Raw genomic sequence first — 21943 nt, 5'->3', positions numbered from 1 at the left:
CGTAACTGTCTCAAGTCTATGGTAGGCCTACGGTGTAGAATGTACTGAAGCCTACAGTGATGTCAAAAGTTGTAGAGACATAATTGTCCAAATTTAGAGAGGGGCAGAGGCAATAGCGGGACATCCATCCTTTCCTTTACAGTCTATTCTACATACCAGTATGACACCTGCTGGACAACATTTAAGCATACAATAGTTGATGTTTTATGGATTATTCCACGACTGACCACCACTAGATGGTGCAACAAGACAATACTTGTTTGATCCGTTTGCTCTTTCTTTTTAAGGTCTATAAATTCAGCCTAGAAGTAAATCGAAGTGAGATTAGTCAATATCAAAAGTACAGCACAATATATAGGATGAATTCGGGAATTGTCAATAAAGATATTTTCTATTCTAATCTATTTTTTCTTTTTTGTCACCAGACCTGTTCAATGGTGACTGCAACTAGCTCTCTCAGGCTCACGTCAGAATTAGACATTCATCCATGTTTCTCAAACATAACATTGCAAAGTTGTTGCAAATGTCACATTTCGAAGTGTTTCAGGTTAAGTTTACTTTTCTACCTCAGAATTTGTAAGGTTAGGGTTAAGTTAGGCATTAATTCCGAAATCTTAAGGTTAGCCAATAACTCCAAATGGTTAACGTAAGGGTTAAGATTTGGGATAGGCTTAAAACTAAAAACAACTTTCTATTGCTGGAAACGAATTTACAACCTTGGTAATCAGATGCTGCCACCGGTCCACCATCCCCATCCCCAATAACCTAACAAAACCGAAACCTACTTTTTACTTTACTACCTCAACCTCGCTCACTGTTACCCCGAGTGGCCGGTTTCCACATCGTCTCCCGATATCCTCAGACATCGATGGACGTCGAATACTGGCTTGTATCACGAATAATAATGTGTTTATAATCAGTTTATTGATGTTTAGATGAGCTTTCTGTACATTCCAAAGTGAAAAGAAGATACAGTTGTAAGTAATCATATAATATATAACTGAATAAATATCTGATAGCCTATGAAATGCATCTTGCACAAAGAACAGTCTGAGGCTCACTAAATTGGCATGAACAAAAGTTCCACTATGTTCAAAGTGTAGGCTACTACATCATTTATTAAACACTGATATATGAATTCCTATATGAATTCCTCAAATACATGAATTCCTCAATTCCTCAATCTGTTGTTAACATAATTTAAATTGTATCCATGAATTTCTGCCTATTGGCCCTTTATAGCCACCTGGTCTTGCTGTTCTGTACTTGTGTCTGAAAATGCAGCATTACCAGTCAATAGGTTCAGTCATTGACTTGAAATAGGTGGTCCCTGTGTGAAAACAATTTTTTATGAACTGAAGGACATAATGTGATGGAATAATACTGTCTACCTTTACCAAGACAGTCAGACTGGGGCAATTATAGCCATCAAAGATGTAACCTTTTTACAGCCGACACATTTCTATGCTTATTGCTCCTATTTTATAAAGGCAGCTTTAATGAAACCATTGCCGCTTTCCCCCCTGAATTATAACTTGTTTTGTGCAGTACAGAAGACAGATTTTATCATATTTTGTGGTCCAGTTATTATGGTATATCTGGGTTTTTTTCAAAAGCTTACTGCTAAAAATCAGATGCTGCCACCGGTCCACCATCCCCATCCACAATAACCGAGCAAAACCGAAACCTACTTGAAGGTAACCTCGCTCACTGTTACCCCTAGTGGCCGGTTTCCACATTGTCTCCCGATATCCTCAGACATTGATGGACGTCGAAAACTGGCTTGTATCACGGGTGACCTAGCTGGGTCACCAGTATTATAATACCCCATAACTATGTAAAAAAAATAACTTGAGATTAATTAGGCTGCGTAGTTGATTATAGACGATATCCATTACTGCACACATACATTGCAAGTACAATAGACTACAGAACCTTGTACATTATTATTTACACGGTAGGTGGTGCTAAACCCATTCGATTTTATAGGTACCCCCAACCAGCTGATTTTTATCTAGCTGGACGGCTTCCAGCGTAGTACTTCGTAGCTCCAGCGAGTCATCGCTGTGTAACAGCCTACAACCAGTCCCGTCATAGACAATCTCGCAACCAGGGCATGCGTCTGGAGCGAGCGTGCAGCGCTCGAGAAGAGAACCAGAGAATGTGAGAGCAGCGCGCAAAACCACGTCTCCACAACCGACTTTCAAAGAATTCCTAGAAATGTCCTTCTCGTAGATTGCCCATCGCCAATAAAGGGGCGATATCTGCTCCAGTAACTCATAGGAAAATGAAACGGCTTTCCCGAAAGCTGACTTTGGCATTGGTGGTGCTTTGTTGGATTGCTGCACTACTGTATTTGATACTCTTAAGTAGGCAGAAAGTATCGGACCTGGGGACTAAAGATGCACAGTACGGACAGGTAAGCAACACTATCAGTTCTTATCCGACATTCATCTTCCCTATATCACACAATATCACTTCCTATGTATTTAGCAGTTGTGTAGTCTAAACTTGTACCAATATACAGAAGAGTGCTAGGTGCGCGCAGGTAATGCGTGTTTCTAGGAAAATATTTTTTGAGGTTTGAGAGGGTGTCAGAATTTCCACGGAGCTATATGCAGACAGAGATTGATTGTATCACGGCTCCCTCTCTACATTGCTTTCTTGAAGTTTGCAGACTACATACAACCACTTGTTCCTAACTTTTTTTTATTCAGGATCGAATAAGTTTGTGTGCATACATTATCAATTGCAAAGTGCAGTTTCAAGTGGTTAAAAGTTTCAAGTTTCAGGTTTTAATGTCACGTGCACAAGTACAGTGAAATGCCTTTCTTGCAAGCTCTATACCCCAAAATGCAGCAATCAATAGCAATGTAAAACAAAAAATAGCATTAGGTTGAACAAAAACACACAATAAATAAAAATAATATAAGAAGAACACGAGAAAGTAAGTAAGCATACTATATACAGGGTCAGTCAGTTCCAGTATCATAAAGTATTTACAATGTGCAGGGATACTGGAGTGATAGAGGTAGATGTGTATAGGGGTAAAGTGACTAGGCATCAGGATATATAATAATGTGTTTATAAGCAGTTTATTGATGTTTAGATGAGCTTTCTGTACATTCCAAAGTGAAAAGAAGATACAGTTGTAAGTAATCATATAATATATAACTGAATAAAAATCTGATAGCCTATGAAATGCATCTTGCACAATGAACAGTCAGAGGCTCACTAAATTGGCATGAACAAAAGTTCCACTATGTTCAAAGTGTAGGCTACTACATCATTTATTAAACACTGATATATGAATTCCTATATGAATTCCTCAAATACACGAATTCCTCAATTCCTCAATCTGTTGTTAACATTATTTAAACTGTATCCATGAATTTCTGCCTATTGGCCCTTTATAGCCACCTGGTCTTGCTGTTCTGTACTTGTGTCTGAAAATGCAGCATTACCAGTCAATAGGTTCAGTCATTGACTTGTAATAGGTGGTCCCTGTGTGAAAACAATTTTTAATGAACTGAAGGACATAATGTGATGGAATAATACTGTCTACCTTTAACAAGACAGTCAGACGTGGGCAATTATAGCCATCAAAGATGTAACCTTTTTACAGCCGACACATTTCTATGCTTATTGCTCCTATTTTATAAAGGCAGCTTTAATGAAACTATTGCCGCTTTCCCCCCTGAAGTATAACTTGTTTTGTGCAGTGCACGAGACAGATTTTATAATATTTTGTGGTCCAGTTATTATGGTATATCTGGAGGGTTTTCAAAAGCTTACTGCTAAAAATGTTGTATGCCACTCCAAATTCCTCAGGCAAATGAGGAAGTGAGTGCTTTTCAGGGTGGGAGCTGAATGGTGGAATTACACTTGTGATGTAGACACCCATCTGGATTGATTGATTCAGTTTCAAAATGGTACACACCAAAATCAATGGTGTACATTTATCTCGGAATGTGTTAAATGTACACTATTTTCAGTGAACGTATGATTCCCACTGTACTGGTGTTAAAATAACACTTTTGAACGTTTTAAAGATTTAGCTCTGTTGCAGTGTTCCCCATTCAACTGTTAAAGTGTTCCAATGAACTTGATTATGGTGTTTGCATAGTTCTACTGTAGAGTAATATGCAGCACCTACATTGTAAAACATAACACTTGATTTAGAGTAGACTTGACTCACGTTGCTTAGTGCTCACGCTGCTTAGTGGAAGAAATGATCACCTGTAGTGTTTCACTAAATCGTTTTTGGGTGTTGTTGTAATACTGAATTCTGTAAAGCAAATGTTCCAAACTCATTTCATCGAGGGCTAAGTGTGTGTGGGTTTTCACTCCTTCCTTATACTTGATTGATTAATAAAGGTCACTCATTAGTAAGGAACTCCCCTCACCTGGTTGTCTAGGTCTTCATTTAAAGGAAAAAACTAAAACCAGCAGACACTAGGCCCTCCATGGAATGACTTTAAGACCCCTGGGGTAAAAGCCCAATTTGCATATTACCCAGGGTGCCTTTTTTTATTTGAGTGAATTGTAGAGTTACCACACATGACTGTATTTGTTAGTGACAGAGACGTGGTTATGGAATTCTTTCCTTATTTTATTATTTACAAAACATAAACATACAAACGCACAGAAACATCCACAACACCACCCCTGCCCATATCCACCTGCTCATACCCCCATCTCCAGCGCCTGCATCACTCTCCGCCACATGGCCTCAAACTGCACCACTTTGTTTCTCTTCATCGCCCACACACTTTCAACATTTCGATAATAAAGCATTTGACCCTTCCATTGTGTTAACGATAGAGGATTGGTTGATTTCCAGTTTTTAAGTATAGCCTTTTTTCAAGATGATTGACGAGAAAAGTATCGTCCAACCCATCGGGTATCTCACTGCACCCTCATATGCCATGTCTTGAAATATGCAGACAGATGGATTAAAAGTACATTTAAATTGTAATACTTCAGACAGCCAACTTTCTAACTCCACCCATAACATTTGGAGTTTATAGCATTCCCAAAAGGTATGGATTATTGAGTCATTGTTAGTTTACACTTAAGACATGACTCTGCCATTGTGCTGTAGATTTTGTGAATTTTGTCACTTGTGTAATAAATTCTATACATTCGTATATACTGGATTAAGCGTCCATTTTCAAATGTCATTTATTTAGTTATGTTCCAACATTCCCTTCATCAGGGCTCCCGAGTGGCACAGCAGTCTAAGGCACTGCATCTCAGTGCTAGAGGCATCACTACAGACCCTGGTTTGATTCCGGGCTGTATCACAACCGGCTGTGATCGGGAGTCCCAGCGTCGTTCGAGTTAGGGGAGGGTTTGGCTGGGGTAGGCCATCATTATAAAATAAGAATTTTTCTTAACCGACTTGCCTAGTTAAATAAAGGTTAAATAAAAATATTGTACCAATATCAGTTATTTTTAAGTCTTGGTTCCAATAGTTTATATATATTTTTTAAGAGATTGTCAGTTGGATAGGGTCTCTGCAAGGTTTTTTATATCTTACCTATCATATGAATATCCTTTTCTTACACAAATAGGATTCCCTCAAGTTTGCTAATGTGTCCAAAAGATTTCAAATCGAAAGTTCTTTCCTTTTAAAGGCCTGTGGCTTTCACCAACGGAGTACCTAGGCGAATGCTATTATTAAAATGTAACTCTATGACAATACAATACATATATCATAAGGCCTTACTTAAATTGCCTAATTTTAACCTAACACAGTGGTGTTAAGAAACTCCTGGTTTACAGGCCACATCAGGCCTGCAAGTCACATTATGCTGGCTAGCAAAGTGATGTTTAATTCCTATTGGAATTCAAACACTGTTAGGAAATCCAACAGTTGGAATTTATATTCACCCACACCCTGCATTCAGAATGACTGTCAGGGTTTAAGAAATTTGTTAAGAAGACTGTCTAAACCATTTAAACTGGAACAACCATTTCAGTAACGGTGCAATTAATCTAACTAACTGATTGGATTAGTTTAGAAACATTTGTTATGTATCTATGTGTATCATAAGATTAATCAATATATCAATGTACAAGCAAAAACACAGATATTAAAAACAATCCTAAAAAAATATACCTGAAGTAGAGCATGCTGAAATATATAACAATGATTGGTTTGGATTTGATGGGACTGTTTTACTCTCTAAAGTGTACATTTTCTTGACTGTTAATTTCACTCTTACAAAGCAAATATAACTCTGGAATCAACACTAGAAATATTACACTGAAAAATCAACACTGGCCAATTGAAGGGCCTCTATCAACTGAATATGTTTTAGTCTGAGATGGTGTTTGGGTTTCTGGAGTGAAGTTTCAAGTTGGAATGTTCATGCTGATGAGTTTCAACATTGTCACATCCTGACCAGTATAAGGGGTTATTTGTTATTTTAGTGTGGTCAGGACATGGCAGGGGGTGTTTGTTTCATGTGGTTTGGGCTAGGTATTTAGGTAGAGGGGTATTTGTTTTATATGGTTCGGGGTGTGTGTGTACTTAGAGGGGTGTTGTATTTATGTGTGCCGGGGTTTTTGGTTTATGTTCTTGTATTCTAAGTTGTCTATGTTGTGTATTTCTTTGTTGGCCTGGTGTGGCTCTCAATCAGGAACAGCTGTACATTGTTGTTTCTGATTGAGAGTCATACTTAAGGAGCTTGTTTTTCATTTACATAATTTAGCAGACACTCTTATCCAGAGCAGCTTACAGTAGTGAATGCATACATTTCATACATGTTTTTCCCCATACTGGTCCCCCGTGGGAATCGAACCCACAACCCTGGCATTGCAAACACCATGCTCTACCAACTGAGCCACACCTGTCCCTTTGTGGGTAGTTGTCTTTGCACTGCTGTTAGTTTAGCCTGCAAAACTGTCATTTTGTCGCTTCTTTGTTTTCTGGTTTTTTTCGTGTTCACGTAAATAAAATAATGATGAGCACGCAACCCACTGCGCCTTGGTCTCTACATTACGACACCCGTGACAAACGTGGAGTAAAACATTGAAATAAATCAAAAATATTTTCAAGAAGCTGAGTTATCGGTTGAAGACCTGTATAAGAAATTATTTGTAGAGTAAGCAGACCAGAAAAATGGGTAGTCTGTTGGAAGTGCTGCTGCACGGATAATAAAACATATATTGTGGGTATCTGTCATTCAAATGCAAATGCAATATTCCCACTCAGTGTACTCTCACCACATAGTGTATTTTTGTATTACATTTTTTTCAGGGGGTAGATCAGCTTTAATACTGCAGATAGAGTGTGGCTTCCATCAATGTAATTGTCTGTATCATTTCCAATCCCCCATATATATTTTTTGTAAATATACAGTACCAGTCAAAAGTTTGGACACACCTACTTATTCCAGGGTTTTTCTTTCTTTTTACTATTTTCTACATTGCAGAATAATAGAAGACATCAAAACTAGGAAATAACACATATGAAATCATGTAATAACCAATAACTAAATAAATCAAAATATATTTATATTTGAGATTCTTCAAAGTAGCCACCCTTTTCCTTGATGACAGCTTTGCACACTCTTGGCATTCTCTGAACCAGCTTCATGAAGAATGCTTTTCCAACCGTCTTGAAGGAGTTCCCACATATGTTGAGCACTTGTTGGCTGCTTTTCCTTCACTCTGAGGTCCAACTCATCCCAAACCATCTCAATTGGGTTGTGGAGGCCAGGTCATCTGACACAGCACTCCATCACTCTCCTTCTTGATCAAATAGCCCTTACACAGCCTGGAGGTGTGTTATGGGTCATTGTTCTGTTGAAAAACAAATAATAGTCCCACTAAGCGCAAACCAGATGGGATGGTGTATCACTGCAGAATGCTGTGGTAGCCATGCTGGTTAAGTGTGCCTTGAATTCTAAGTAAATCACTGACAGTGTCACCAGCAAAGCACCATCACACCTCCTTCTCCATGCTTCATGGTGGGAACCACAGATGCGGAGATCATCCGTTCACCTACTCTGCGTCTCACAAATACACGGCGGTTGGAACCAAAAATGTTAAATTTGGACTCATCAGACCAAAGGACAGATTTCCACAGGTCTAATGTCCATTGCTCGTATTTTGTTGCCCCAAGCAAGTCTCTTCTTCTTATTGGTGTTCTTTAGTAGTGGTTTCTTTGCAGCAATTCAACCATGAAGGCCTGATTGACGCAGTCTCCTCTGAACAGTTGGTGTTGAGATGTGTCTGTTACTTGAACTCTGTGAAGCATTTATTAGGGCTGCAATTTCTGAGGCTGGTAACTCTAATGAACTTATCCTCTGCAGCAGAGGTAACTCTGGATCTTCCTTTCCTGTGGCTGTCATCATGAGAGCCAGTTTCATCATAGCGCTGGATGGTTTTTGAGACAGTACTTGAAGAAACTTTCAAAGTTCTTGAAATGTTCCATATTGACTTACTATTGTCTTAAAGTAAGGATGGACTGTCGTTTCTCTTTGCTTATTTGAGCTGTTCTTGCCATAATATGGACTTGGTCTTTTACCGAACAGGGCTATCTTCTGTACCACCCCTAGGTTGTTAACACAACTATTTGGCTCAAACACATTAAAAAGGAAAGAAATTCCATAAATGAACTTTTAACATGGCACACCTGTTAATTGAAATGCATTTCAGGTGACTACCTCATGAAGCTGGTTTGAGAGAATGCCAAGAGTGTCCAAAGCTGTCATCAAGGCAAAGGTTGGCTACCTTGTAGAATCTCAAATATAAAATATATTTTGATTTATTTATCACCTTTTTGGTTACTACATGATTCCATATGTGTTATTTCATAGTTTTGATGTTTTCACAATTATTCTACAATGTAGAAAATAGTAAAAATAAACTCTTGAATGAGTAGCTGTGTCCAAACTTTTGACTGGTACTGTATATATAAAATATATATTTAAAACATTTATTTTCCGTTATTATTTTCCTGGAACCCTACCACCCCTCCCCTAACTGGAGTAAACTAATGGACAACAACACTTAGACTTCTACTTCCAGAATATAGTATATACATACTATATACATTTTACAGACACAGTATATTTTACAATTGCTATCTTTTGTATGTTTTTAGTCCCATCCTTCAGCTACCCTAAACCCCTTCCATCTATCTCAGAAGACCATGTAGGTTTGTTTACCTAGCTGCTTTGTGAACAGTAAAAGCTGCAGACTGCCTAAGGATTTCTTTAGCAGAGCATGGATTCATCCTTCCTTTGAAGAAGACAGCAGCTTCTCTTCCCCCTCAAGCTCTGTCTTTTGGGGGTCTTTGAGCTATTCCTGATGTAGATTTTTCAACTCCAGATTGGGAGCTGTTCTGCAGAGGAAGCTTGTGCAGCACAAAGCACAGATCCCACAGGGGATCTCGCTCAGTCTTTTCATCCCCAACGGTATACTTGTTCTCTGAATCAGTTGTCTGCCGCTAGGCTTTTATTATGCATTTTACCTCTTTTTGTGTGGCATTTCAGCAGCACACTTTTCTGAAGCTTAAGTTTGTACGGTGCTTGGCATGTGGTCGAAACTCGCCTGGAGCTGTGGGTGGGGAATGTAACTACTATGTAACCTTAGGATAATTGGGTCATTATTATGTTTTTAAGTTGTACTGTAAACTTAAATGACTTGTAGGATGTATAGCACTCAATGATTGTTTCAGGAGAACAATTGTCATAGACTTGCGTGTGTTTTTCTGGGTTCTTCTATCTATTTTTCCCTCTGTGTCATAAAAATAACTTTACCTTACCTACCTACATTCCTCCAGCACTCAACAACTCTGTTATTTTTCATGTCATGTCTGTTCCCAATGTAACTCTCTCCTGGTGAACAAACAAGATAGATGTTCCAATCACTGTGTTCAGCTTTTGTATCACAATGCCAATGACTCCCAAATGCTCTAGTCCACATGATTGGAATTACACATTTATACCTCTTATGAAATGTCATTTTTGTTATTTTTCCCATTGCTAATAGAGCAACGAGGGAGAAATAACATTTGTTCTGTGGATAAATATTACTGAAACTGGGAATGAATATGTTTTACATGTAAGGATTGCTGCACCACATCTTCAGGATTGGTAGAGTAGGTGTTATAGGAATGTGCTAGGATTACTGTGGACGGAGTCAAACTATGTGATATTGAGTCATCTTGAAGGGAGAGAGTGTTTGTGGTTATATGGCACTATTGGTTTAAACACGTGTTTGTGTAAAGACAGAGCTTGGCTTGTGTCTGAACATCATGTTGTACCGAAACGTATTACATGACGCCTGTCCTTGTGCACAAGGGCTTTCATTTTCTCTGACGTGGTATTTGCACAGTAAGTGTAAAAAGTGAGTGTTATTGTAAGCCTTAGGCAAGCGGGATGGGATCTACTGAAGGAACTATGAAAACACTCAAACGCTTAGCAAAAGATGCAGTGTCCTTTTTATTATTTACTCTCAAAGTGTTACCCAAAACCCATCTCCTGTTAAAGAGAAAAACAGTAGCATGCCTCATTTAATATGTGTTAATCATTTTGCTATTCCCAGTTTGATATTGAAAGAAATTGCCTTAGCAGAGGCTGTTAGACTGTTACTCTTAGCTAAGTGCTGTGATAGGGCTGTTTTGCAGTGATTACCATGCCCTGAGGAGTTATTCCCCCTATTATGAGGAGCAGATCAATAAATCATACCATCCTCACACACACACACACACACACACACACACACACACACACACACACACACACACACACACACACACACACACACACACACACACACACACACACACACACACACACACACACACACACACACACACACACACACACACACACACACACACTGCCTGCTTGATAATACATTTCCCACCCATATAGCATTGTAATGGCACAACAACACACTGCTGCTGCTGAAATGCTGAAACATTCAAACAGGGCTGATGGGATTCTGTCTAGACTATGTCAAAATTATATACATTTATTCTAAATGGGCTGTCAGTTGTAACCAATGTGTTTTTTGCTCTCGCTAGAAAATGTCCGCTTTTGCTGCACATTTGTAATTTTCACCTTTATCTCCCAAGGATTGAGGCATCAATCTTATTTAGTCAGTGCTGCTAGAGCTATTTCTCAATGCGCTAGACAGAGCGAGTGACGTTCTAAAGACAGAATAGTGACAAAGAGCAAATAAAACCATTTAGAGAAGAGAACGTACCACCTTCTTTTTGTTTGAAGTCATTTATGTGAAAGAGTCTGATTTCAACCGGAGTCAGCGAGGAAGATGTTGACAGTGGAGAGGGATCACACGCCTAAGTGAAAGGAATAAACTAACTTGTCACCTTTGGTATTTCCCTGAGAAATTGGGACCGTTAAGCGGATGACTTTAGAGCTGAGAATCTGCAGTGTTCGCTGTTACACATTGAGCTTTCATAGTGTCTGTGAGCAGAGTTACATCATAGATGATTCATGTAGATGGCCTGACACATGAATCAAACCTGAGACTAAAGCTAAGAGAGAATGAACAATAAAATCCACCTTCAAGGGGTTGTTGTTGTTTGTTTGATGGTTAAGAATGTATATATACAGTATATAGCCATGTAATAAAATGATAGTTTATTACATCTGTCTTGTATAGAGGAAAAAGTGTTACCAATTGGATTACTGAATATGAACATTTTACTTTTGTGTGATCAACTGTTTTTTTTCCAGAGTGAAGAAAATATGGATATTTCTTCTAACTTTATGAAAGCCCAGCAGATTTCTCTCAACTCAGGCTCAGCTCAAACACAGCCTGAATCTGAGGTTATAATGAAAATGATTTAGAGGCACACAAAGTCTATACACCTTGATGCCTGGGTGCTGGCACATTTGTGTGAATTTAGTTAATATGGGGGCTATTCAGCTTATTGCCTTTCAGACAATTTCTCTCCCAGCTACCAAAATAACACTCAGAGACCTGTGTCCGGCGAGGAAGCGCTCCAGTTATTAGTTTTTCGGTCTGTTGCCCGCAGCCGCTTTGATAATCTCACCACTGATGTTCTTCTGAAGCCTGCTGGAAGGGGGGAGGGGGGGGGGGGGGGGGGGGGGGGTCACCTGGCATTTTCTGTTGCTTTATTGTTCCCCCAGCTTGAAAGACATGCTCTATAATTCAATTTGGAGCCCGGGATGCAGTGGCAGCACAGGCAGCAACAGGAAGATAATTTGTACCATAGAAACCGTGATGCGCTTTTATTGTTTTTTTCAATTTCTTGGAGGAGAACAAGTTGCATGGCTCTCAGATATTCAGCCATGTTTGCAATGTCCCCCCCCCACAGTAATAAATAGCAACGGGATCAAACATATTCAGTGATAAAATTGAAGAACAGCAGTTGAGGGGGGTTAGGGGGTTGGGGGCTTGATAAAAATGCCCTGAATAGATTTTCTAAACTTAACAAAATTAGATTCAAGTAGCCTCTTAGGTGCTTAGTCAGCTTGAAACACAGCACAGGGACCATTATATAGTGTACATCTTGCCCTGGAGTGGAGTCACCCACAGGGTTACCAGTTAGAAATGACTCACTTAGTTTGGTATTTCTGTAAGAAATCTGCACTCCATAAATCCAATTTCCATGTCCATTCATTTCAAGTGGACCACATGCAGCAGCCAATCATGGCAAAGTCAACAAGTTGTCAACCAGAACACAGAACTTTAGTAGGCCTGCTAAACCCCAGTGCCTCAGTGATCTAAAGAGGCAAGAGTCAAACTCTCTGACAAACACATTTGGTGTGTTTATGCTGGTTATAAAAATGGAGAGGTTGCTTTCTCCAGACGCCAAATGCAGAAAAGCAAAAAGGGAATCAAAGTGAATATTTAATACAAACATCAGCCGGCTCAGCTTTCATACAGTATGGTTTAGATGCGATTGATCAAAATCGGTTCCAATGCTGTGTACCTCAAATGCGGTTGTTGATTTTTTTGTTGTTGCTCCACTTCTTCAGCATGTTGGAACTAGACCCACTTAGCCCCGGAGATACGGGTTTCCACTGCTACAGTGACAAAATTAAATTAAAAACGAATGATTAACTTTATACACACCCATTTGATTTGCATGGGAATTGAGATATGAGACTGAGAGAGCTATTTATATTATATGTAGGGAACCGTTGGATGTTCGAATGCCATTATGCTTTGGTACAAGGTATGATGGATACGTAAATATAGCTATAGTGTGTGTGCGTTGGCGATAAAAAGCACTTGTCTGTTCCCGGAAAGGAGGCCTGCTCAGGGAGCACTCAAATAGCCTATTTCTGTTTGCTTTGATTTATACTTGACCTCCCGCCACATTTAGACATGCTTTTGACACATACAGTTGAAGTCAGAAGTTTACATACGCCTTAGCCAAATACATTTAAACTCAGTTTTTCACAATTCCTGACATTTAATTGTAGTAAAAATTATCTTAGGTCAGTTAGGATCACCAGTTTATTTTTAGAATGTGAAATGTCAGAATAATAGTTGAGAGAATGATTGCAAACCATAGTCTGGCTTTTTTTATGGCGGTTTTGGAGCAGTGGCTTCTTCCTTGCTGAGGGGCCTTTCAGGTTATGTCGATATAGGACTCGTTTTACTGTGGATATAGATACTTTTGTACCTGTTTCCTCCAGCATCTTCACAAGTTCCTTTGCCGTTGTTCTGGGATTGATTTGCACTTTTCGCACCAAAATACGTTCATCTCTAGGAGACAGAACGCGTCTCCTTCCTGAGCGGTATGACGGCTGCATGGTCCCATGGTGTTTATACTTGCGTACTATTGTTTGTACAGATGAACGTGGTACCTTCAGGCATTTGGAAATTGCTCCCAAGGATGAACCAGACTTGTGGAGGTCTACAATTCTTTTTCTGAGGTCTTGGCTGATTTATTTTGATTTTCCCATGATGTCAAGCAAAGAGGCACTGAGTTTGAAGGTAGGCCTTGAAATACATCCACAGGTACACCTCCAATTGACTCAAATGATGTCAATTAGCCTATCAGAAGCTTCTAAAGCCATGATATCATTTTCTGGAATTTTCCAAGCTGTTTAAAGGCACAGTCAACTTAGTGTATGTAAACTTCTGACCCACTAGAATTGTGATACAGTGAATTATAACTGAAATAATCTGTCTGTAAACAATTGTTGGAAAAATGACTTGTGTCATGCACAAAGTAGATGTCCTAACCGACTTGCCAAAACTATAGTTTGTTAACAAGAAATTTGCGGAGTGGTTGAAAAATGAGTTTTAATGACTCCAACCTAAGTGTATGTAAACTTACGACCTCAACTGTATATGTACACACACACACACACACACACACACACACACACACACACACACACACACACACACACACACACGCACACACACACACGCACACACACACACACACACACACACACGCACACACACACACGCACGCACGCACGCACGCACACGCACAAGCGCAGAAAACAGCACATTCCATGTAACAGCTGCCAGACCAATATCACGTCCTCTTGCTCTCCTCCCACTGCTGCAATGATTCATATGACTGACTGTGTTTTCTCCACCCTGTATAGCGGCAAGCACCATTCCAACATTAGCCATTGAAAAAGAGAGAAAGCATTAGACAGAGATAGATTGGTGCAACCAGAAAACAATGTAAAAGGTGGTCGTTGTAAAAGTCCCTTTTTTCACTCTTTGCTGATGACTGCTGATTTACTTGATTGTGTTCCGTCCTTTATAAGATGGTTTTGTCACCAGCATTGACACACCCCTGCTCTGCAGTGTTGGGCTAAATAAACACTGGCTACAGTAGCACCAAATAAGAAAGGAAGAGAAGGAGAACAGAAGTCAAACAAAGTACAACATTTTAGAACAATTCATGATGATGATGCAATGATACCATTTCCATGTATCTTGTTTTCCCACCTTGAATCAATGTGGCCCTCGGCAAGGGCAGGGAGAAAGGCAATGACAAGGAGAAGGAGGATTACTTTGGCCTACACATTATAAATCACAGATACAGATGAGGCTTTCTGGTCACACCAACTGTATGAAAAATCCAATGAATTGTATTTTGTGTTGCGTAAGCAAGGTTTGACATTCCAATGCCTCTACCCATACTCCTCTGTGTTTCTCTGTTTACCCTCCAGTACAGGGACGAGAACACATCACACAGAAGAACATTTTCCCTCCCTATGAAATCACCTCGGCACACTGTGCTAACCCTGACCTGGAAGTTGAAAAATGAATGGGCTGTCATCGGCAAGAGGGATGTGTATACATTCTACAGGTCAGGGCTGCCTCTGCCTGTCATAATGACTGACTGTTTCTGTGATATCCGGGGGGACGGAAACTACACCTACATTGGACCAAACACACATCTATCATTTACCCACCATGCACCATGCACAGGCGCTTTGATATATCTCCCTCTCAATTGTTTCAATTCAATTCAATTTAAGGGCTTGGGAAACATATGTTAACATTGCCAAAGCAAGTGAACTAGATAATAAACAAAAGTGAAATCAAAAATCTTATTTAACAGTAAACATTACACTCACAAAAGTTCCAAAAGAATAAAAACATGACATATCTCTGTCTGTCTCTGTCTGTCTCTGTCTCTGTCTCTGTCTCTGTCTCTCTCTCTCTCTCTCTCTCTCTCTCTCTCTCTCTCTCTCTCTCTCTCTCTCTCTCTCTCTCTCTCTGATCACACCGGAGAAACAACAATGAAGATTGGAGATGATGACACATTATAATTATTATGGTGTAAAGGGCTGAGGCATTAGGCCTAATGTGTGGACCAGTGGGATGATGAATGAGCCTGTAGGTCTCAGGGATAAATTAACCATGCAGGATGTGTGTTATTGGGCTGGAGTGTCCACGCCCTCTTAATGTTATTGGTGTCTGGGCTTTCAGCTCGGCCTTGGCACTGATTTGTACTTTATCATCCGCTGGTTTATGAGCTATGACCCCCAGCTCTGAATTATACCACCACGTGGACTCCTAATAATATCCATGTGTGTGTGTGTGTGTCTTTGTCTGTGTGTGTGCTGTACAGTCCTGAACATCACATCTGAGACGAGACAGACAGAGATCTGTAAATGAGCTGCTAGGGGTCATCTCATTACCTGGCTAGGAGTCAAAGGAGGCTGTGCAATTACTACCCCATAGCTTTGATACTATAACTAGGTATGTGCACCTCCTATGGTACCACCAAGACTATAGACGGACTACGATGAGATTCCCCCTGCTACAGTTTTCCTTTGGTTGTCTCTGTTGGGTAAGACGTGTTGCGGTGGTTGAGTTAAGGGGTCTAGGAATAGGACCAACATACACAAACACACATGCCGAGACACAGGGTGGAGTAGGGGGCACGGGGGGGGGGGGGCTAGGATCCAATTACAGCTCCCTCTGTCATCCACAACTCATTAAGACACACTTCCCTGTCTGAGGAGCACCTCTAACTGCTGGGGGTTAAAATGTCACGCAACTCTGTCGCGGTGTAGCTTACCAACCCTCACTCGGTCCCTCCTTCCCTCACTCCCTCCCTCCCTCTCTCCCTCCACCAAGGCATCATGTCCAATTAGGCTGCAATATCTTCCACATGAAACCTGGCTCTCTGGTGGCTGCCTGCCTGGCTCTCCTGTCTTAACAACAGAGGAGAGGCAAAGGCAGAGTGATGATGACTGGACCAAAGACAGGGGTATTTCTGGAGGACTTGCCTTGCTTGGCAGCCCAGGGGAATTCCAATCTTGAGGCTCGCCCGGTTCTTTCTTGAGTAAAGGATCTTTGGTGGGCTGCTAGGGACCGTTGAGATTTGCACTTATTGCGCTCTGAAATTGAGGCTCAAGCCGCTCAACCTTGTTGTGACAGATCGATTTGCAGGCAGATTTTCTGTGTTGTCCAATTATAATTGAATTCTGTTTGCTGCCTGGGCCATGTTCCCTCCCTGATAAAACACAATGACTTTCCCCAGATTGGTGGCATCATGGGGTGACAGTGGCACTGTGCTGGAGATGACAAAGTGAATATGTGAGCACCAGATTAGCATTCCCTCTGTGGATTCAGCTGTCAACCATCGTAACTCTGAGAAAAACCTTGAAGGCAAAGGATTAATTGGTGATGTGTCAATGTTTTTCTGGAGCTTTTTGGGGAGTTGCATTTTAATACATTCAGATAACTTCATACAACAGTAGAGATTATTAAAAAAAGAAAACCGATTTCAACATCTAGTATTGCACACATAAGCCCCTTTTACTACATCTACTTGTAGTGTGGGAAATGTATAACATAAAGAAACAGGCTGTTTTACCAGGGAGCCCTCCCAGACATCTGGTCTAAGTTATACGGACGCTGCTGCACTGTAGCCATTATCATGCTAAGCAGTCTATCTTCAGAAACAGACATCTGCAATTAGCCACCTCTATTACCGGCTTGGAGGATGCTGTTGTGATTCTTATAAAGTGGCAGGGCATGACATCTCCCTCCAGACTGAAAAGGTCTTGAAAGACAGCAGTGTGCTTAAGAGGGAATTCATCCACCGCACGGATGGACGGACAGATAGCCAACTTCAAAGACTTTAACTTTAACGACTCATTATTGTCCTCCTAATGTGGGGAGGATGCCCCACATCTCTTCCCACGTCTTTACTGTAGTCCTCTCTCCTCTAGTATCTCCCCTTTCTCCCCTGTTCTCTTTCCTCTCTCGCCGCTTCCCGGGTTCTCGTCATCTTTTCTCTGTCCCCTGTTCTCTCCCCTCTCTTCTCAGTCTCCTCTCACCGGCCAGCAGTGTCCTCTGGGAATAATGAGCTTGGCCAATTAAGACAGAGGAGCTGATGTGAGCTGCCTTCCTACGGCTCAGTGGTCATTGCCATGTGCCCTTGTGCTTGTATCACCTCATTTAGGTTCAAACCCCATCCCCTTCTATCTACTGCATCGTGTCCTCAATGGCTTTGTCTTGTGAAATTATCCTTCTTTTGAGCAAACAAGAAATATCATTACCATTTAATCCACCTGTGTATGACATGAATTCTGCCCTTCCCATTGTGAGGCCACCAGTCATGTCAGAGAAATGAATAGGATCCTTGGTTGTTTTGTACTGTTAATCAAGATAATGCTGTTTTTTGACGTTATTGCATGATTTCTGTTTCCGGAGGTCATTTGTTGAATGTCTGTTTGTGTATTAGGAAGAGACATTGAGAAGGCAGGTTAGGTGCCATAAAATTGCTCAGGGAGACAAGTCTGGGACCTTGAGCAGATTCTCTTCGCCAGGTGTAAAAGACACAAACAAAAGCACCATAAAAGAAAAGCCTAGTAGAATTCCTGTCAGTACGGCTCCCTCAGGCTAGCTGTATCTCCCCTGAGTTTCACCTGAGGACTACACGATTCTGTCGTTCTGCTTAATAAGATAAAATATCATTTGTAAAACAGAGAGCCAAGTCCTTGCCACAACCTCCAGCAGGTCCTTCCTGAAGGTGGATTAAGTATCTGGTGTATTGATGCAAAAAAGCCATAAGCCAGGGAACATTGTAGGCTGTATTATTGTCTTGATGGCCAACAATTACCCCGGCGCTGCCGCATTGCATGGAAATCAGATTTAATCACTCAGCATCAGCAGGCAGTGATTCATGGGCCTTCAGTCACAATGTCGGCTGCCTTTTGTTACCAAGCAAGCTGTGGGGACATGAAAGCTTCACCCAGAACCCCCCACCCCTCGCTGCCTGCCTCTACTGTGGGCCTGCAGTGGGATAAGTGTGTTTGTGTGTGGGTATGTGCGTGCATGCGTGCTTGGGTGTGTGTGTGTGTGTATATTTGTGAGTGCGTGTTGAGGGTTTTTCATTAGGCTCCATTCAAACTGTCATCAGGGGAGAAACTAGCAACCTGCTAGCTTGTTAATCACCAGCATCATCCAAGCTGGTGGGAGTATAGACCTCTGGTACCCATCAGCCCAAATGGCTGGAGCTGGAGAATCTGGCACATCAGCATAACAAAACAGAAAATAATAACAGGAAATATGGAAGAGGCTCCAGTTTATGGGTGATTTCAATCTGCTGCCGCTGCACAAAAGAGGGTTTTATTAAACTAGAATTGATATGCCCTCCAGATTCTGCACCAGCAAATTCAGAGGTGTGTGTGCATCGTCTGCGTACCCTGCTTGTCTCTGTGGTTGTTGTCATTATGTTGAAGAGTTATTATGAGGATGGGGACTTGCCAAAATGCTGCCATCAATTGTTATGTTTATGACCGTGTAAACCTCATTTCATGTCATAACAAGCAAAAAAGCTGCACATCAGCTTACAGCACAAATTCCACCGTTGGACGCTGCTGTTCTTGCAGTTTCTAAAGTGAACTCTACCCCAGCAAGTTGTTTACAGTAGGGTTTGTGTGATGAGTGGAATGTTTTTTTATTTCAGATCTCAGAGGCAGAATGGGACGACCTCCTGGAAGAGTTTGAAGAGAAGAACTACCTCAACGCCAGGCGATGGAAACCAGGCCAGGACCCGTACAAACTGTATGCCTTCAACCAGAGAGAGAGTGAGAGGATATCCAGCAACAGAGTTCTCAGAGACACACGTCATTACAGGTAACCTACACCGCACAGCACACGTACACAACCCATTCATGCGTGTGTACGTTCATGCACACTCGTATGTGTGTTTAAGTGTGTGAGAAGGCATTTTGTGAGGATGAGTCATTTCCATCTTAACGGCACTTATTATGCCAGATCACTCTGTCTTTCATCCAGGGCTGCATGTGTCTGCTTCTGTGTGAGCTAACGATGGCTTGTTTCCTCATATTGGATATGGTTTCTAGAAGATGAGAGGGAGTTGATCTGTGTAGCATCAGCTACAAGCTGAATAGAAATAGATAATTGCCACATGCGCTGCAGTTTGTGTGAAAACACCCCACTTCATTGGTGGGTGGGTGCTTACATTTGTCCTATTTCACACATGTACAAGTGTGTATTATGTGTGAATTGGAAATTCGTTTTTTGCATATCCCACTCCCCCTGAGACACCCTCGGAGAGTAGGGTCACGGCCAGGGATCAGCCAGTATTGACGGCGACCCTGGAGCAATTAGGGTTAAGTGCCTTGCTCAAGAGCACATAGACAGATTTTTCACTTATTCGGCTCGGGGATTCAAACCAGCGACCTTTCAGTTACTGGCCCAATGCTCTTAACCGCTAGGCTACCTGCCGCCCCCATTACCTTCGCACACTCCCAATTAGACTAAGACCATTAGTCTTAAAGTGGATATCATTCAATTCCTCTCACTGCACGACTGATGTTTCAAATACCATTAAGCACCAAATCCTACATGAATCCTTTAAAGACTGATTCCACCGGAATAAGAAGAACACAGAGGATGCTACTATAATAGTGGAACACATACAGATGCGGCAAATATCAAACAGCAAATATCAAACATCGTGTTTGCAAATATCATAGGATGATTTTTGACCATAGAAACACAGACTTGGCAACTTCCACACTCAATTGTTGACTGGTGTGATGTTTTCATGAATGAAACCAGTTGAGCATCATGCTGACAGAGCCTACACTCTCTAAATGTTTAACTAACATACAAAAACCCTTAGGAGGCGAGAAAATCATGTTATTTTACACAGACTAATCTGCTGGCATGAAATGTTCATTTTACAGCACTATGCTCTATTTCAACTTCATTTGACAGTGATGTTAAGCTTCTTTTTCATTCTGTTTTCAGGACTATTTAGCTGCTTGCTTTTTACTGAAAATTCCACCCCAAAACTATCTTGCATCATATGGGGATGATTTCTGTATTTTGACAGTTACACAGTACCAGTCAAAAGTTTGGACACACCTACTCATTCAAGGGTTTTTCTTTATTTTTTACTATTTTCTACATTGTAGAATAATAGTGAAGATATCAAAACACTGAAATAACACATATGGAAGCATGTAGTAACCAAAATAAGTGTTAAACAAATCAAAATATATTTTCGATTTTAGATTCTTCAAAGTAGCCACCCTTTGCCTTGATGACAACTTTGCACACTCTTGGCATTCTCTCAACAAGCTTCATGAGGTAGTCACCTGGAATGCATTTCAATTAACAGGTGTGCTTTGTTAAAAGTTAATTTGTGGAATTTCTTTCCTTCTTAATGCGTTTGAGCCTATCAATTGTGTTGTGACAAGGTAGGGGTGGTATTCAGAAGATAGTCTTATTTGGTAAAAGACCAAGTCCATATAATGGCAACAACAGCTCAAATAAGCAAAGAGAAACGACAGTCCATCATTACTTTAACCTGTTAGGGCTAGGGGGCAGTATTTACACGGCCGGATAAAAAACGTACCCGATTTAATCTGGTTATTACTACTGCCCAGAAACTAGAATATGCATATAATTATTGGCTTTGGATAGAAAACACCCTAAAGTTTCTAAAACTGTTTGAATCGACTCTGTGAGTATAACAGAACTCATATGGCAGGCAAAAATCTGAGAAGATTCTGTACAGGAAGTGCCCTCTCTGACCATTCCTTGGGCTTCGTGACTCTTTTTATTGAAAACTTAGGATCTTTGCTGTAACGTGACACTTCCTACGGAAAAAGCTGAATGATGTCGAGGCAGCCCCTGGCTGAAAAACATTAGCGCCTTTGGTAAGTGGTCTATCAGAGGACAATGACACTGAGGCACGTGCACGAGGTGACCCCATGTTTTTATTTTCTCTCTCTTTGTACTAAAACACAGATTCCCGGTCGGAATATTATCGTTTTTTTACGAGAAAAATGGCATGAAAATTGATTTTAAACAGCGGTTGACATGCTTCGGAGTACGGTAATGGAATATTTAGAATTTTTTTGTCACGAAACGCGTCGGGCGCGTCACCCTTCTTTACCCTTTCGGATAGTGTCTTGAACGCACGAACAAAACGCCGCTATTTGGATAT

At 40.8% G+C, this 21943-nt stretch overlaps 1 protein-coding gene across 1 annotated transcript in view; it reads left to right on the top strand.

Moving 5' to 3' along the window:
- The first annotated feature begins 2074 nt into the window (after positions 1 to 2074).
- LOC106607829 (polypeptide N-acetylgalactosaminyltransferase 14) overlaps positions 2075 to 21943 on the top strand; it is a 119852-nt gene continuing 99983 nt past the window's right edge. Inside the window, exons 1-2 of the mRNA XM_014205220.3 lie at positions 2075 to 2419; positions 19427 to 19596. Coding sequence (XP_014060695.1) covers positions 2288 to 2419; positions 19427 to 19596 — 302 coding nt within the window. The 5' untranslated portion in view covers positions 2075 to 2287. The remainder of the gene's footprint in view (positions 2420 to 19426; positions 19597 to 21943) is intronic.

The sequence above is a fragment of the Salmo salar genome, chromosome 06 (genome assembly GCF_965601325.2).
Source record: "Salmo salar chromosome 06, fSalSal1, whole genome shotgun sequence".
In the NCBI taxonomy this organism is placed as follows: Eukaryota; Metazoa; Chordata; class Actinopteri; order Salmoniformes; family Salmonidae; genus Salmo; species Salmo salar.
Note: the sequence above shows the minus strand (reverse complement) of the source record. Positions and strands in the feature narration are given on the sequence as shown.